Source organism: Euprymna scolopes, chromosome 19, assembly GCF_053919585.1.
Source record: "Euprymna scolopes isolate OS-2025 chromosome 19, ASM5391958v1, whole genome shotgun sequence".
NCBI classification, from domain to species: domain Eukaryota; kingdom Metazoa; phylum Mollusca; class Cephalopoda; order Sepiida; family Sepiolidae; genus Euprymna; species Euprymna scolopes.
Genome location: NC_136500.1, coordinates 22,845,229 through 22,865,871, shown reverse-complemented (window position 1 = coordinate 22,865,871; position 20,643 = coordinate 22,845,229). Strand labels below are relative to the sequence as shown.

At 30.2% G+C, this 20,643-nt stretch overlaps 1 protein-coding gene across 1 annotated transcript in view; it reads left to right on the top strand.

Annotated features, from left to right (window-relative positions):
* The first annotated feature begins 7,226 nt into the window (after positions 1-7,226).
* LOC145303488 (zonadhesin-like) overlaps positions 7,227-20,643 on the top strand; it is a 181,563-nt gene continuing 168,146 nt past the window's right edge. Inside the window, exon 1 of the mRNA XM_080144907.1 lies at positions 7,227-7,274. Within this exon, the coding sequence (XP_080001033.1) occupies positions 7,235-7,274 (40 nt within the window). The 5' untranslated portion in view covers positions 7,227-7,234. The remainder of the gene's footprint in view (positions 7,275-20,643) is intronic.

Here is a 20,643-nt window from a genome sequence, read left to right as displayed (position 1 = left end):
ACAATATAGTTTTTTTCAAGTTAAATGTTAACAAATTCTTTTCAAGTCGTTCTTTTAATTAATCTAATTTTACTCGGTTTTAAGCATCGCCACGAATCCTCAAGGTGTTGTCCCACCATACATCTAACAAACTTATTAACCGCCATTCTTGAATGGTCTTTCGACATCGCCTAGCAATGACTCTTAATAAAAATAATACAGAGATTCTCCAAATAACGATCGACTACTGGCTCAAAATCTCAAAGATATTATCACTATGAAAACTTGATTTAATCTTCATTACTAGAATGTAAAAGATCATTCACGGCACATAGTTTTGATAGCTTAATGGGTTTATTGGATTCTGCATAGATCACTTATCTGGTCCGAGTATCTTATCTGAGGAGAAATTGATATTCTCTTGCTAGAACTACGAAGGGGCTTGTACAGAAATTATAAAAAATAATACAAGAAAGCGATAAGAGAGATATTAGTTGTTAGTCAAATTTTACTGAAAATAAGAACAATAATACGTCACAGGCAGCCTTTGAGATTTGAAAAAAAAAATCACTCGACCGCCGGTCGAGTGTGAGGGTAAATTTACTCGCCCAAAAATATTTTACTCATCCGACTTTATATCTTTGTTTCAGTCAATAATAGTAAATTATTTTTCAACAATTAAAGAAATTAAAGTATAATCTAACAAGAAGATTTAACTCTTGTAAATCAACTATTTTCTTACTGTTACATGATAAGGGCTGTCCCCTTTTCATGTAAGTATAAAAATAGGGAATTAGTTAAATGTAAATATGAAATAGGATAGTCAAGGATTCGAACTTGCGAAGCTATACTTGGAATTGAGAATTCCAATCATAAGTTAAAATAAACACAGAATGTTATAAATGGAATGCCCAGTTAAATTGTTGATTCTGTTAAAATATTTTATAATACAATTTGGATGGAAACTATTTACATTCTTAGAAAGAAAACATAATAGAAATTTGGATTACAGAATTAACGAATAGGTTAAATTCCTTTATGAAACAAAGAGAATGGAAAATGTTATTGTAAAGTGAGTTACGTAAAATTAGGTTAGAGAAGGATTCATGCCATGGGTCTCATATACACGTGCTCGGTCGTGCAATGACGTCATGAGTTATGAATTTAGTTAGATAAGTGAGAATCGGAATCAGTCAGTGGAGAGAAGCGGAGAGGTTCAGATCGATTCTCTGTTAGAGTCAAGGCACCCTCTAGAAGTGAGAGGCTTTTAGAAATAACCATGTAACTACTTTGAATCCCTGAGATAAAATCATGTTCGACCGCTCGAAGAAGAAATAAACGTATCATCATGTGTTTTGTATTTGCGTCGTCGTGTTGTTATTCAACAAGAAAAGGCATTGTCCATTTATGTTATAAGAACCTTGATAAAATCATCATCTAAAATATGTGCCAAAGTATAAATGTCAAACTATCGGTATATCTGTCTATATAGCAAACAACCTCTCAAAGTGTAATTATATGTACTCTCTCACTTTATATATAAATATTAATGTCACCAATATGTTAACGTCTCATCTCTTCTTAACAACATGATCACACACATGAACCTCAAAGATCTCTTACTTCCATGAACACTCTTAAGATTCTTATCCTTCTTAACATGAATACAAAAGAACATACGTTCACCATCTTAACAATTATAATAAGACAGTATATAACAAATTCAAATTTGGTGGACGTGACTAGTCCACTCAAGCAAGGGTGGGTGTGAAAAAAAAGAAACGTGGCGTTACCACGAGTATGAAGGCGACATTTTGACTACACGCCGAATGTGTAATTTTAACCTCTTGTCGTCCTTTAGCGTGACAACTCTTTTTTCAATACGATATTCCAATGGTCTTACAGCTAGAGATGAAATAATTCACAATGATGAGACATAGATCATTCTAAGTCACCGCATATTTGAGGTCGTAATAAATTAGTTTTCCCGTTTCTTTATTTAAAGAAATTTTATCGCCTGGCGATTTACGACTTTTAGTCTCCCCAAGAAATTTTCAATCGACTGTGGCGACCGATCGTGTAAAGTCTCAAAGACTGGTCACAGGTAAACCTATATGGGTCATCCAACACCTCTAACAACACATTGCTTAAAATGACATTCAAATTATTTGTAAATGAAGCCATGTCGTTTATTTGTAAGTTTTTTAATTAAATCACTATGCTACATCAACCCATGCGCCTATATAAGTGACAATGCCTGTATATCTTAAGATATCATGCTTTAGTTTGAATTGATACGTTGCATCTAAAGGAGACGTTTATTGTAAGTTGCCGTTCTATCACATTTCAATTTGAATGTTAGTATGTTACATAAGTCTACGTTCTATCACATTTCAATTTGAATGTTACATAAGGCTACGTTTTTACATGCGATTGTTCTTTTATTGGTTCATTGTCATATACGATGTATTTTTGATGGCGGTGTAGAACAATCTTAACCTCAATATCTTTGGATCTGAATAATTAATTCATCATTTCTTATCATTTCATCGTTTCTTCAATACTCACAAATCTTTCAAGGAAGTTCCTTCTTACCAAAGGGCACCACAAGGCTCAATATTAAAATGTCCTCAAAATAAGTAAAACCGCCATGCTATTATTTTTCAATATCGTTTTATATTTAAAATGCATCAGTATTTAATAAATGCCTATTCTTTATCTTTAAAAACAGGCCGCAGCACATTTCGTAGTAGAATCCTATGCTCATTCATAGTTTTCTACTATAAACAAAGCCCTTGGACCAACGATTATAGTTTTAGTGGCTTGATAAAACTATGAAACACCGCCTCTCTCTCCTCTCTGTCTCTCTGTCTGTCTCTCTGTCTGTCTCTCTGTTTCTCTCTCCCTCTCTCTCTCTCTCTCTCTCTCTCTCTCTCTCTATATATATATATATATATATATATATATATATATATATATATATATATATATACATATATATGTATGTATGTATGTATCTATCTATCTATCTATCTATCTATCTATCTATCTATCTATCTCTTACTCCGTTCGATCGCTATTATCATCAGCAACAACACAATATCTCTACTCACTCACAATTTAACAGGTCCAGTTAGCACGTATTCTTTTTTATTGTTAATTAAATATTATTTTATTTGATATTCACATTTTTGAAAAGTTAAATATTTAATTAAAATGAATAATATTTGTATATACATTTGTCTTTAAATTGGACAGATTTTGTCTTAGATTTCGTTATACAAGTAGTATCTATTATGGATGTTTATAGCGTTTGTTTTTTAGGGGGATGCTTTATATTTGGTTTTTAAGTCAATACTAATTTAACAGAGCAAGAAATCGTTGTGAATGGAGTTCAGACAACTGAATCTATAAAAAATATATCGATTCCACTACTGTAATTGAGTTTGATTGATTTGTGTGAAAGAAATTTTTTTCGATCATCTATATCTAATATCATTGCCTGAACCAAGTCCAGAGAAATATAAATCCTTGAGCAAGTTTTAATTTTTCCACTTTAATGGGTAATTGAACAATACGTTTTACTTGATTTTTATGGATATCGCTCCAGACATGACATGAAGCTACTTAATATCAGAAGCTAGGAATACCAAGTCAGAAATTAAATCTAGACAAGGACATGTGTTATATTGATAGATTTTCACACAGAAAGCAACAATTTTCCACCTTCATCCGAAGCATTGCTCATATAAAATGTGAGGATTAAAGGAAGCAAGAATTACAACAGCGCCGAAAGTAAACCACAGGTCCACTACATTCTCTGTCCAAAGCTGTGACTGACGATATTTTCCATCGTGTATTCCTTTTATTGCTGTTGTTTGGGAGGGGGGATCGCAAGGATCACTAACGGTCAATATTTTCTATTTCAGATTTAAGCCCACAACGGAGGATAGGCCATCATTTATGTATGTCCGCATGTAACACATGTGAGAGGTTATGTTCGTCCGTTTCTTTAGTTCAGAGGCACCGTGATGTTCAGAGTCATCATGGGGTCAGTTGTAAGTAAAACAGCAACTTGTGTTCTATAGGGGCGTTTAGATTTTTTTAAAAATGTTTTGGTGTTAAATAGCCGAAATATATGAACAAAACTTCCCCCACTGTTATAGGTAAAACACAACGGTAAGCGTTAAATATGGCGACCAGGGCAGGGTGCGAGAAAAAAATTCTGCATAGGTATTAAAAATGGGTTTATCAGTGGCGGCTCGTGCCTGAGATTAGTGGGGGTGCTGCTTCAAAAGTTTTACGTATTTTTTTTAATATCGTGTAAAGGAATTCGAATATATAAATAAATATTTAATCAAATAATAAACAAACATTCAAATAAATATTCAAATATATAACAAAGACAAATAATCAATCAGAAATTGATAATATGCAAACAACTTTTTTATTAAAAAGATTTTTTTAAATTATGTACACTTTACAGAATAAAAATAATATATTTATTCCTTTTAAACTTTTCAGATTAAATAAAAGTTTGAGTTTTTTTTTGCAAACAAACGAAAAACATTTTTAAAAATAACTTATTTTTTATAAAAACAAAAAAGAAAAACTTTGAAATTTACCTGCCTCCCTACGAAGGTTAATTTAGGAGTTTACTATTTGAAAATAGCGTTTTATTTAATAACAGTTTTATTTACAAAATTTATTTTAAAAGATGTATTTATAACAAAACGTGTTTGTAAATAAAATACAAAATAAAAAAGTTTACATTTTATATAGTGAGCAAACAAACAAAAATATTTAAAGATACAAAATTTTATTTACAAATCTTTTAACAACTTGCTTTTTATATAAAAAGAACAAACTTGGCTATTTACTGACCTTCCCATGCCGGTAAAGATCGACATAAAGTGGATAGTTATTATAAGAAAATAGGATGTCATATATAAGCATTATAAAACATCGAATTTTAATGTAGCTTTCTTCCCCAAAAAACAAAAAATTAAAATTGTCGCAGTCCAGAAGGATTTCTAATTACTTTTTTAATGCGTATTATCTGACCCCTCTACTAAGAAATTCAATGTAAAGTTTAAAAATGCATAATTATAAAAAACGGTGTTTTTTTTTTACTTACAAACACATTTTAATTAAAAAATCTTGTGTAAAAAATCCATTTTTCAAAGTGTAAAACTTCTAACATTGTCCTTGTCGGAGGCAAATAAATGCTAATTTTTTTTATATCTAAAACATACACGTTAAAAAGATTTCTAACTAAAATGTATTTTCAACATAAACTGTTTCTTTGCGTTTTTGCTTCTAGGAAAAAATGTAAACAGTTTTTGTTTGTAAAGTTTAGTTGTTGCAAAATAAATAGCATTTAAAACTACTTTAAAGAAACAAACAAAAAGGCAGGTAGATGGAAAAGTAACTTTATTTTTATGGTAAGATTTATTTATTGTATATTTGGTTTTTACCCTTGGTCGCGTGTTAGCTTCACTGCTAAATTCCCGAATACTTTTAATAAATAAAAATAAACAGTTTCTGCATATTATATATTTCCGTCTGCTACCGACTTAAATCGCAACGCTAAAAGTTGTGCGTATTTAAAAAAAATAGCACAATATTTTATGTACAAGAACACGTTATGTGCAGATTTTAATAATAATTTTAAAAAATATAAGTAAACCTTCTTTTTTTTCAATAATAATGTTATCATATCTATACAGGCGCACACTCTACGCAAACAACGAATTTCACGACACGGAGCTGCGCCAAGCGACAGTTCGTCAAGAGGCTTTCATCGGCTGTCTAAAGAGTCTAATCCGCGCATGCGTACAAGAGAATTTCATTAAGAAAGTGTAACTGTGAATTTCACAGCTCCAAGCAAGTTTTATTTTTGTTATTATATGAATTTGGAGATACCGACATTAAAGTTAATGATTTTATAATGTACAAATAGAAAAAATAAAATAATAATAATAATAATAATAATAATAATAATAATAATAATAATAATAATAATAATAATAATAATAAACAAACGTATTATTTTTAATTTTATCATTAATATTGTGTAGAAATAACTTGGGGGTGCTGCAGTCCCACAGCTCCATGCACGAGCCGCTACTGGGGTTTATGTTGTTGGTTTCGTATATAAATGGGGAATTATATCGCATTAAAATCCATTTAAGATTACGCATGTAAACTTGAACATAACGCACTTTAAATATGTAAACTTTATGAGAATTACTTAAATTGAAACAAGAGGGCGATCAACTTTTAACCGGTATCATGTGGTTTCGCTTATTTCGGTAGGTTGACACATTTTAGGCGTGTTTTTTCTCAAGTTTACATGCATAATACTAAATGGATCTAGGGTTTATATCGAAATGATACTTCATTTATTAATATCTAACAAAAACAAAAATATAAAAATCATGTTTAATTCCTTTTCGCCATTTTCTTTCACGCATTCTGCTTTGGCTGCGATCTTTACGCTTACGAATACAACTTGTGTTTATTTAATCGTATACAATGGATTGAATGAAATATGACCATGTGTCCAACTCTTTCTTCACAGAGATGTAAGTAAATAAGAACCTTAAAAATATACAGGAATTACAGGGGAAAACATTTTGGGGGTGAATTAGAGGCATTTTTTTTTTTAGTATTTTCTTATGTTTTAGTTTTGTGACTACAATTTTCATGTATATAAACGAATGTTATTTAAAACAAAAACAAAACAATAATGCTGTAGAGGGGTTTAAAAAATCGTTCAGGCAATTTTTTTTAACATATACGTAACGTATAATGTATAACAATATTTTTTGTTGGCTCCGAACTTCGATAACGGATCAAATGCATAGGTTTATCGTCAAAACGATTCACACGTATTCTTTTCAAATTGGAATGATTTAGGAAAGAGGATCAGCGCAAACGTGTATTTATTCAGTTAGCTGCTTTTTTCCCCCCGCCCAAAGTTTGGCGATTAATAAAAGATAGGATCCACACCAAGTTTTGAATAAGTAAAATATTATACGGTCGCACCTGTTGCCTTGACCCTTGCTTGATGTATGTGTTCGTCGACGCTTGATCAATGCCGTCTTCAGTGATACCCGATCACGGCGCCAGAATGTGCTTGCCCCGACCTCCTAAATAAAATAATTGGAATAATAGTTTCAGCTCTTTAATGATCGATAAATGTCTAGGTATAAAATGGAGTTCCAAAATCCATATGCAGTCATACTGCAAGATGCCTACCCTGAAGTGCCTCCTGTTCGTCGGGTTCAATGGTAAGTAGTCACAGGTTTACTATATACGTATCTATCTATCTAGAATGTGTGTTATAATTGTGTTGACAGCATAAAGGAAAATCTACAACTTTTAATAACATTTTTTTAAAGTTCTTGCAGATTATATATATATATATATATATATATATATATATATATATATATATATATATATATTATTGGTAGTATTGTTTAGTTATTTAAACAAAAACAACAAAACACAATGTGTCTACCAAAAGAGTGCTCAATGTTTAGACAGAGCAATATGAATATGTTGGATATGAAAACTAGTGGCTACACATATGCAAATATGTTTCAGTGACCACCCTGCTAGAGAAAATCACATCATCAGGCCAAGAATATCTCCCTGAGGTGAGATATTCTTGGCCTGATGATGTGATTTTCCCTAGCAGGGTTGTCACTGAAACATATTTGCATATGTGTAGCCACTAGTTTTCATATTCAACATATATATATATATATATATATATATATATATATATATATATATATATATATATCTTTGGAAATATACTTTATTTCCTTATAATATATACCAATCCTTATTTAAGAAGCTCAATGTTATTACAGAGCAATATAGTGAATGAATTTACAATTCTTGACAACTGAAATGTCAACCGAATTAAAGGAACAAATTGTAAGATGGTCAACATCAAGAACTTTGGAATATAGACTTTTGTCATTCACAATATATATATACTTTTTCTTAGAAATTTTAATTAAGTTTTAAACATTATTTCTAAATTCAACAAGTTTATATTTTAAAACGATTTACATAAAATCTTTGTGCTATTACGATTATTCAGACTATCTTCATCTTGACTGATAATTTCACAACGTTTCGGCTGATGGAACCTCTGACTTTCTCCGAGTATATATTTTCGAACTCTGAAATTCTTTTTTGCCGAACTTGGAAATATATACGAAATTTTGAACTGAACCCACTAGTTTATTTAGATTTGTTTTTGTTCCTTTCGCCATATCACAGCCGGTAAAGGCGTTGATCGACAATCAGACCTAAGTGGCAGTCTTCTGACGGATGCTGGTTCAATTCTCACGACAAGCGATAATAACTAAGAATAACTTAAAAGATTACTTAACACTTCTAAAACGTCGCTTCAAATTTAATAAAGAAATTTTCAAAAGAATGAAAAATCTAACTGAATTTAAATTTGGTTCAGATCAACGCAAATACGAAATAACGTTTGACTTCTGAAATATTTTATTACAATTAAAAACGAGTCTATGCATTTTTTCAGATATTTTAATAAAATACAGAAACTTATAAAAGCTTCTAGAGTGCTGCTGACATCTTCCGCGTTGATAGATTTAATATGACCTATAATATTATAGATGTTAATATAATATTATAGATGTAAATATAATATTATAGATGTTAATATACTATTATAGATGTTATTATAATATTATAGATGTTAATATAATATTATAGATGTTAATATACTATTATAGATGTTAATATAATATTATAGATGTTAATATACTATTATAGATGTTAATATAATATTATAGATGTTATAATATTATAGATGTTAATATACTACTATAGATGTTAATATACTATTATAGATGTTAATATAATATTATAGATGTTATAATATTATAGATGTTAAAATTTGACGATCGTCGAATTTGGAGTCTAAACAAATGACACCTGCATTTTAACATAGAAAAATTAGAATTTACTCATTATATATGATGCTTTTTAGCATTTAAAGTATTTATATAATTCAGGCTATCATTTGTATCTTGGTTGCTATTTTTACAATGTTTAGGCCGATGTTTCCACCGACCTTCTTCTTGTGCATCTTCTTTAACTTGAGGATCTTTATGTCAAACCAAAAGAACCCATACGAAATTTAAAACGAACCTTTTATTTTATCCATATGGGTTGATTTTTCTTTGTTAATAATAGTCAGCTGGTGGTTTATGTTATACTTGGATTGTATACCTCAGGAAGACCGCGTTTTAATTAAAATCTTTGAACGTTACGCTAGGGATTCATTTGAAAACGGCCTTGATCTGAAATAACAGCAAGGAGAGACTTGATTCCAAATAGTTCTCATATGTTATATTTCCCCTCTTTTGGAAATAGGGTAAGATTAGGAATATCTCCAGTATCAAATAATCTTCGAACACTATGAAATTTACTTCATATATGAAAACCAAAGAGTGGAGATATAACATATGAGAAATATTTGAAAAAATGTGTCCCCTTGCTCTTATTTCAGGTCATTTGAAACCATAGTAATAAGTTTTAGTCTCTCGTCCATCAAGGTTTTGGGGAAATATCAGATATTTTTTGATATATGCAAAACTAGGAAAACAAATGATTATGATTGAAATATTTCATATCTGTAAAAAGTGCAAAAAAATGGTTCTGGATAAGTGATGATCTTTTTGATGTGTAATTTTAATTGCAAATGTCACATAACCCACTACGCAATTCAGGTCATCTATACTTGTAGCCAAATTGAATATTGAAATGCTCATATCTTTGGTTCTATGGGACGAAACTACATGAAAATTTTCAGATTTTTTAAAGATTATAATACTATTCTATGGTTAAAATTTTATGACAATTGGTAAATAAGAACCTATATTTTCAAATCAATGAAATATGCCCAAATTTGCCCACATTTTTATATAGTGTCCTGGCAGGCTAGCTTCAGTTTTGCTGCTTTGGGATGAATTTTGCTTTGGATTTTTCTTTACTGATATGTCTTTCCTGTGGCCTTGTCAGGCCACTGATATATATACTAGCTGGAAACCCGGCGTTCCTGGCCGTACAATATGCCTAAACATATTTAAATTTATGCAGATTGCATATGTATTATTATAGAATCGGTCCTTTATTGAATCATCGAGGAATAATTTGCCCGGTGGACTTATTCGTAAAAAAAAAAAAGGAATAATCATAACGATAATGTCGCTCATCAAATTCCGTTTGTGTTTGTTTACAATATCGCTTCAGCTGATATTTCAGCTTAACGACGAATGCCCTGAAAATGTCACTTCTGATTAATGTTTAGTTTTAAAATATGCAAACGAAGAAATGATTTGCGGTAATTTAAAATGTTACCTCTTCTTTTATCTTTAACTGAACTCATTAATAAGAAAAATCAAAATAAAATTGAGGTGAGGTATATCCAGGCTCGAACACGGGATCATTCGATCTGTATTCGAATGCTCTGCCACTAAGCTATATCTCCAGACGCCGATAATCTTTTTTTATAAAAAAAAAATAATTTGCTGACATTTTATTATCTCCCGTGACCATTGTAACGCAAAATATTTCCCTGTAAAAAAATTTTTTTTCATCTATAAAAAAGGACTTCTTTTTTTTTTTTAAATAAAACAGTAAATGTATGTGTGTCTGTGTGTAAATATTTAACCGATAAACTTTTAAACTACTGGTCACATTACACTGAAATTAACAGGAAATAGTAATCATACACTAAGAATGTGTTATAACAAGTAAAATCTTTGCTTGGATGGATGAATAAGGCGTAAAGAAATATGTCGGCAAGTTGAAATGCAAAACGCATGCTTAAGTTCATTCATAGATTGAAGTGGTCAAATTTAAAATCTTATTTTCATCTTTCTATCGATAGCTCAAAGGGTAGGAAACGCAGCTCGGACGCTTAATGTTTCGGTTGCGAATCTTGCTGATGTCACCAGATTCAACGTTATAATCTTTTGAAATCAGTACTATGTATTAGGTATTTTATAATATTTATTATGTGATGACGAATACGAAATCTGTATGAATTCAGATATAGTTAAGCTTATTTTACGACCGGTAAGAGCGAACGCCCCCCCCACTCCACTAGTAGTAAATAATTAAAATCGAAACATGATAAGTAGATGTAGTTAATTGTTGTGTCGTTCGATTCATTTAAAAATAATTGCTTTATCGTTTGACTCATTTAAAATAATTGCTTTATCGTTTGACTCATTTAAAATAATTGCTTTATCGTTTGACTCATTTAAAAATAATTGCTTTATCGTTTGACTCATTTAAAATAATTGCTTTATCGTTTGACTCATTTAAAATAATTGTTTTACCGTTTGACTCATTTAAAATAATTGTTTTACCGTTTTATCATTTAAAAATAATTACTGTATTATTGGATTTATATAATTACTTTGCTTTTATTCATTTTTAAGATAATTGCTTCATCAATTCATTCACTTAAAGTTAATTGTTTTATCATTGGATTCCTTAAAAGATAATTGTTTTATTGCATTCACTTAAATCTAATTAAATTTCTTCTAACTATATAAATGTGAAAGTTTGGCTAATTTCTCACATTGACAGTGTGTCAAAACACGTTAATCCAAGTTTCACTATAGCAGCAGTATTTCTGTATTACATTCTGCTAATGTACATGTGAGCTCATTGCTAACGCTAAATAATTTGCATATTGCTTTGAAAAAGGATCACTTATTAATTAACTAACCTTTGTTATTCTTTTTCTAATTCAACGATTTCTTTTATTTTAATCATATACCTTAAAGTTGAGTTTTTTTTCTTGCTCTGACATTGAACGCCTACGTTTTCTATTTATTTTAAAATTATTAAAACACACTCTTAATATACTCAGTTAAGAATATGTGAGTGATTACATGAAGGTTAACTAATCTGCATTTGAATAGCGAACGTTTATTATTTAATTATTAATTTTTATGGTTTTTAATTGGTTTATTTATTCATGGCGTAGAATTTAGGATGAAAACGTTTTTTGCACATGGACATGTTTTTTTTTTTTTATATCTCTATCTCCACTATTATATAAAAGTCACTTTGTGTGTCTGTATCTGTGTGTCTGTGTGTCTATAATTTCGTTCCTTATGGACTCGAAAACGGCTGAGTCCATTTTTATGAAATTTCACACGAATGTACTTTATGTGTCTGGCAGTGTTTTTAGATAGATTTTGTGTCGGAACGTCTTCGATAAGTATTGAAAATCGTTAATCGAAATAATTCGATGAAAGGAGGGACCGGCGATTTTGACTAAAGTTAACATCTTACACAGTCTAACATCACAATAGCATTCGATAAGTTTTACTACCACATAAGCCGAAAGGTCCAATGTATAAAAACAGTAGGTTCTTTTATATGACTGGGGCGCGTTCGAAATGAAATATTCTGTTTAGAGCACAATTTCACCATGCTATTTTTCTTTTTCATTTTAAACTTATTCAAGCCACTATCATCGCACAAGCAGTAAGGCTAGGCATACAAAATCAACAGTAGGTTCTTTGATATGACAAGTATGCGTTCGAAATGAACGTTTCTGTTTAGAGCGCAATTAAAGTATAGTGATATATTTTTTGCATTTTAAACTTTAATGCAGACTAATATATATGTAAATATTTTTATAAAATCAACAGTAGGTTATTTACAGTGCAATGTAGACTACAATATGTTGTGAATTTAGTCATTGCGATCGGCATTTGAAGCTTCCTCCAAGTGCATAACGATGGATCCCCAATTAGAGCAGGCCGTTAATCGATTTGATCGAAAAATGGGCTATTTCATCGATTTCGGTAACAATAAAAATTATGGGAGTGTGAAACATTCGTTGATCATCATTCAATCCCGGGTAATGTCAAGACACCCTGCTAATATATATATATATATATATATATATATATATATATATATATATATATATATATATATATATATATATATATATATATACTCGGGGGTTTTTATTCAAAAGTAATAGACTAGTGAATTCAACGAGGTTGTTAGATAGTGCTCAATAAAAAGAGCTGATAATACTTGTTTATTGTTAACTAAACATGTTTACATCCCGCTGCTACAGACAGCAATTTGTTTCAATCAAACAACAGATATCATCAGGCAGCGACTTGACTATTCAAATGTTCAATGAAGGTTATTCATTGAACATTTGAATAGTCAAGTCACTGCCTGATGATATCTGTTGTTTGATTGAAACAAATGGCTGTTTGTAGCAGTGGGATGTAAACATGTTTATAACACAATAAACAAATATATATATATATATATATATATATATATATATATATATATATATATATATATATATATATAACGAGGATCGATAGACGAAGAAAGTAAGTTCAATTCTATAAGAGGAGACTTATCGGGATAATATAAAGCTCAACAATTCCAATGGAGCTTATATAGGAGACAATAAGAGTGGAAAACGAATGCACAAAAACTATATATTGGAAAATATAGAATGAGTCATTTATTTAATAAGGGTATACATATATTTAGTTGGGGATAAAAGGGACTCTTTATACCAAGGTATTTCGAAGCCTTATACTTCTCATCAGAAGAGTAGAGAAGATGCTAGGTAACATAATGGGGATGTGACGTCTAGCGAAAGAATCATCAGGAACGAAATAAATAAATAAAATGTTTGATGTTGTTAGGGGAAAACTATATTGAATTCTAAGATAAAGGAAGAGCGTACTATATAAAGTGTATAGGGTTTCTATCATAGTCTCAAATAATGTAAGTAATTTATGTGTTTACGATTCAGGGGGAGTTGGTTGGTCTGTGGTTCTATTTTATCCGTATGTAAGATGTATAGTGTCTATGCAGGGGATTTACGCTAAAAGGTTTTTATCGACAGCGATAACCGAGACAACAACAGCACTTAGAAACGGTGTATGTTTTCAGACGTAATGTTATGATGAAGAATTAAAGCGATGATGTATATACATAGCACGATTGATCAAAAGTAACGGTTATCACAACATTATTTATAAGGGGAATATGGCTATATCGTGATGTTATGAGATTAATGCAAATTAGAGTGTTGATTACATGGGGAGTGTACTAGGGTTTTAATTTAGTAGGATAGGGGGAGGTCCGAATGGGGATTTAAGGGGTAAGTTATGGGGTAGGGAGGGGGGAATTTGTAAGAGTTTAATAATAATTTTCAGAAGATAACATATGGTGGATAATATGTAGTGATAATCCTAGGGATTCCGTTTTGTTATTAAGTGTAAAGAGGTGTGTTTGAAATATAAAGCAGAAGTATGCAGATAGGGGAATGAAGTTAATAGAATTGGATAAACTGACAAGCAAATAATTAGGGGAAGAATATACTACTACTAATAATAATGATTATAAAGTGATAATAGGGGAAGAATATACTACTAATAATAATAATGATTATAAATTGATAAAAAGACGTCACATTCACATATGTTACCTAGCACCTTCTCTACTCTTCTGATGAGAAGAATTAGATTTCGAAATACCTTGGTATAAACAGTCCTCTTTATCCCCCAACTAAATGTATGCATACCCTTATTAAATAAATGACTTACTCTATATTTTCCAATATATATTCTTTGTGAAGTCATTTTCCATTCATATATATATATATATATATATATATATATATATATATATATATATATATATATATATATATACTAGCTGTACCCGGCCACGCGTTGCTGTGGCTCAGTTTGTTAAAATGGAACACATGTGAAAGTAGAGAAAAGTTTGATTCTTTTTTTCAAGAGAATGTACAAATTATTTTTTTTAACAGATGTTAAGAAAATAAACAGAAAAATACTTCCATCATTAATTATGCAAAAAAATAATAAAATGTTGAATTAGTGTTTCAATATGCATATAAATTACGATAAAACTTGCTGAGTATGCATTGTTTTACGGTTGTTGTAAAAATGGAACGGAAACTTAAATTTCGCTTCATTTTAATCTTTCTTAATTTTTTTAATTGTGCCCCCCCCCCAAACGAATATAATCAAAACAGTAACATTCAACAATTGTACTTTATGTATATAAAACACAAAATATTTAGAAAAAAAAAATTTAAAAAAAAGAAGTTAATAACGAAAGGGAAATAATTCCATTTTTAAACGAAAAAGTCAGTTTACCTAACTTACTGTATTAATGCTATTTTTTAAGCAAGAAAAAAAAGAAGGTAAATATCCAGATACGCTACTACAGAACACCGACCACTCTAATTTGTTTTTGTATAGGTAATTGAGGTCGCTGACAACGAATCTGATAGTCAAACTTGGGATCAAAATTACCGTTTGCATGGTATTTACCCCTGAACCCACGAAGTTCTTTCCACCATTTTGCAGCTTCTGTTTATGCTACGCGCATGCACGCTGTAGCATAAACGACGGCTTCACCAAGCAAACTACGTTGGGGGGGAGAGGATTTTTTTTTTCAAGGACATAGAATTTTCTAATTTTCAAAAATACATTATAGCGCTTTTTGGGTGGAAAATTTAAAATTAGCTGAAAAAGAAATAAAATAAGAAAAGGAAAGCACACCAAGTTGGAGTAGGGGGGGGTAATTTATCTGGTTTTTTTTTTTTACCTGGAACATCGAATTTTCAAATTTTCCATAAGTAACGCACCGACATTTACCAATTAGAACACCATTTAACATTTAAGATTTTACTTTGTACATTGGGGGAGGGCGGATGTGATGTTGGGGCGCCCGCTCCAAACAAATTAGAGTGGTCGGTGGGGTTTGTATTACTGTACACATAGATTCGAAAAAGTTGTCAAACAACAAATATATAACAAATAAATGTTATCAAAGGCAAGATAAGTTACTTTTCTACCAAACTGGATATATTTTTCGTGTTTTTATTCAATGTAACATATTGGGTTTGTATTACTGTACACATAGATTCGAAAAAGTTGTCAAAAAACAAATATATAACAAATAAATGTTATCAAAAGCAAGATAAGTTACTTTTCGACCAAACTGGATATATTTTTCGTGTTTTTATTCAATGTAACATGTTTATTCAGCTCGAAAAACATACAGTGTTTACCGATGTATTGGAAAATTCAAGATGGCGTCTGATTCTCTCTTTAACACGGTAAGTTTGGGGAAAGGTGTTATAAATAAAAACCCAGATAAAATACTGTTAAAAAATCGCTCAATATATGTTACCGTGACATAGGTTGACATATATTCGGCGGGTTTTTAATAGTATTTTGTATAGTTTTTTATTTATAACACCTTTTCCCAAACTTACCGTGTTAAAGAGAGAATCAGACGCCATCTTGAATTTTCTAATACATCGGTGAACACTGTATGTTTTTCGAGCTGAATAAATACGTTGGGTTTGTATTACTGTACACATAGATTCGAAAAAGTTGTCAAAAAACAAATATATAACAAATAAATGTTATCAAAGGCAAGATAAGTAACTTTTCTTCCTAACTGGATATATTTTTCGTGTTTTTATTCAATGTAAGATGTTTATTCAGCTCGAAAACCATACAGTGTTTACCGATGTATTGGAACATTCAAGGTGGAGTCTGATTCTCTCTTTAACACGGTAAGTTTGGGAAAAGATGTTATAAATAAAAAACCGGATAAATACTGTTAAAAACTCGCTCAATACATGTTACTGTGACATAGGTTGACATATATTCGGTGGGTTTTAATAGTATTTTGTATAGTTTTTTATTTATAACACTTTTTTCCAAACTTACGGTGTTAAAGAGGGTGTGAGACGCCATCTTGAATTTTCTAATACATCGGTAAACACTGTATGTTTTTCGAGCTGAATAAATATGTTACATTGAATAAAAACACGAAAAATATATCCAGTTTGGACGAAAAGTAACTTATCTTGCCTTTGATAACATTTATTTTTTATATATTTGTTTTTTGACAACTTTTTCGAATCTATGTGTACAGTAATACAAACCCGTATTTTGTATAGTTTTTTATTTATGACACCTTTTTCAAAACTTACGGTGTTAAAGAGGGTGTGAGACGCCTTCTTGAATTTTCAAATACATCGGTAAACACTGTATGTTTTTCGAGCTGAATAAATATGTTACATTGAATAAAAACACGAAAAATATATCCAGTTTGGCAGAAAAGTAACTTATCTTGCTTTTGATAACATTTATTTTTATATATTTGTCCCCCCCCCCCAAACAAATTAGAGTGGTCGGTGTTCTGTAGTAGCGTCTCTGGATATTTACCAAAAAAAAATATTTACGTTTGGCTATAAATTCCTTAACTCATTTCACCCTAAATAATTTAGGTGACTGAAATAGGAATCTAATTGAATCTTTAATTTCCTGAATAGTATCCGATAATTCATTTTTCTTCGAGTTATATCGAATACATTAATACGGACTTTAGGGGCTTTTTTCGTAATGTTACTGTAAAAATTATTTTTTTATTGTTACAAATTACGATGCTTTAAAAGAAGCAAAAATAAATTCTTGCGTTTTTTATTTACTACTGAAAACCATAACTTTAGTAAAGGTATTTTTTGTTTAAAAAAAATAAAACATTTTCACTAAGAGTTAAGTAAAAATAATTAGTTCATTATATTCTGCGATCATTATTTGAAAAATACTGCAATTTTCAAATAAATGTTATCAAAGGTAAGATAAGTTACTTTTCTACCTAACTGGATATATTTTTCGTGTTTTTATTCAATGTAACATGTTTATTCAGCTCGAAAACCATACAGTGTTTACCGATGTATTGAAACATTCAAGATAGAGTATGATTCTCTCTTTAACACGGTAAGTTTGGGAAAAGGTGTTATAAATAAAAACCCAGATAAAATACTGTTAAAAAATCGCTCAATATATGTTACCGTGACATAGGTTGACATATATTCGGCGGGTTTTTAATAGTATTTTGTATAGTTTTTTATTTATAACACCTTTTCCCAAACTTACCGTGTTAAAGAGAGAATCAGACGCCATCTTGAATTTTCCAATACATCGGTGAACACTGTATGTTTTTCGAGCTGAATAAATACGTTGGGTTTGTATTACTGTACACATAGATTCGAAAAAGTTGTCAAAAAACAAATATATAACAAATAAATGTTATCAAAGGCAAGATAAGTTACTTTTCTACCTAACTGGATATATTTTTCGTGTTTTTATTCAATGTAAGATGTTTATTCAGCTCGAAAACCATACAGTGTTTACCGATGTATTGGAACATTCAAGGTGGAGTCTGATTCTCTCTTTAACACGGTAAGTTTGGGAAAAGATGTTATAAATAAAAAACCGGATAAATACTGTTAAAAACTCGCTCAATACATGTTACTGTGACATAGGTTGACATATATTCGGTGGGTTTTAATAGTATTTTGTATAGTTTTTTATTTATAACACTTTTTTCCAAACTTACGGTGTTAAAGAGGGTGTGAGACGCCATCTTGAATTTTCTAATACATCGGTAAACACTGTATGTTTTTCGAGCTGAATAAAGATGTTACATTGAATAAAAACACGAAAAATATATCCAGTTTGGACGAAAAGTAACTTATCTTGCCTTTGATAACATTTATTTTTTATATATTTGTTTTTTGACAACTTTTTCGAATCTATGTGTACAGTAATACAAACCCGTATTTTGTATAGTTTTTTATTTATGACACCTTTTTCAAAACTTACGGTGTTAAAGAGGGTGTGAGACGCCTTCTTGAATTTTCAAATACATCGGTAAACACTGTATGTTTTTCGAGCTGAATAAATATGTTACATTGAATAAAAACACGAAAAATATATCCAGTTTGGCAGAAAAGTAACTTATCTTGCTTTTGATAACATTTATTTTTATATATTTGCCCCCCCCCCCAAACAAATTAGAGTGGTCGGTGTTCTGTAGTAGCGTCTCTGGATATTTACCAAAAAAAAAATATTTACGTTTGGCTATAAATTCCTTAACTCATTTCACCCTAAATAATTTAGGTGACTGAAATAGGAATCTAATTGAATCTTTAATTTCCTGAATAGTATCCGATAATTCATTTTTCTTCGAGTTATATCGAATACATTAATACGGACTTTAGGGGCTTTTTTCGTAATGTTACTGTAAAAATTATTTTTTTTATTGTTACAAATTACGATGCTTTAAAAGAAGCAAAAATAAATTCTTGCGTTTTTTATTTACTACTGAAAACCATAACTTTAGTAAAGGTATTTTTTGTTTAAAAAAAATAAAACATTTTCACTAAGAGTTAAGTAAAAATAATTAGTTCATTATATTCTGCGATCATTATTTGAAAAATACTGCAATTTTCAAATAAATGTTATCAAAGGTAAGATAAGTTACTTTTCTACCTAACTGGATATATTTTTCGTGTTTTTATTCAATGTAACATGTTTATTCAGCTCGAAAACCATACAGTGTTTACCGATGTATTGAAACATTCAAGATAGAGTATGATTCTCTCTTTAACACGGTAAGTTTGGGAAAAGATGTTATAAATAAAAAAACGGATAAAATACTGTTAAAAACTCGCTCAATACATGTTACTGTGACATAGGTTGACATATATTCGGCGGGTTTTTAATAGTATTTTGTATAGTTTTTTATTTATAACACCTTTTTCCAAACTTACGGTGTTAAAGAGGGTGTGAGACGCCATCTTGAATTTTCTAATACATCGGTAAACACTTTATGTTTTTCGACCTGAATAAATATGTTACATTGAATAAAAACACGAAAAATATATCCAGTTTGGCTGAAAAGTAACTTATCTTGCCTTTGATAACATTTATTTGTTATATATTTGTTTTTTGACAACTTTTTCGAATCTATGTGTACAGTAATACAAACCTAAACTTCGGAAGTTGGAATCCACCCCCCACCTAAAATGTACTTGGAAAAATCGATTTTATAGTGAGATTTAAGAATGGTTAGTCGAAAAAAAGGTGAAAAACAAAACAAATAATCAATAAATAATTGTTACCAAAGGCAATAAATGCTACTTTTTTTTACTTACATTGAATATTTTCAAGCGCTTTTCTTTATGTTTTATTAATCTAATGCGGGTGTGTGGGTGCCAAATACCTCCAGATTTTCTAGAATTCCCCGCTAGATTGTAAACGAAATCTTCAGATATAGCAGGAAAACCGCTAAATTGTAACACTGGTCACGTGATAGGAAGCGGTAATAAATAATTGTCCCTAAATAATAAAATGGCCTCTCGGTACAAAGAAATCCACCTATTTATCATAGAAAAATTAAGTATAATGTTATAATTAAAAAGAAATATATAAAAACACACATGGATATAGTAAACATATTATACCAAAACGTGGAAGCCATCCGCCCAGTGGTTTTTTAGACAATTAATTCCGAACGAACCAACATTTACATTTATATATATATATATATATATATATATATATATATATATATATATATATATATATGACCTTGTCGGTGTGTCTGCGAAAAGTCAGAATATTTTTTCTACAGACATTAATGATGGTGGCTTAAAACTTAAATAAAGTCTAGAGCTTTAGCGTTGGCTGCATG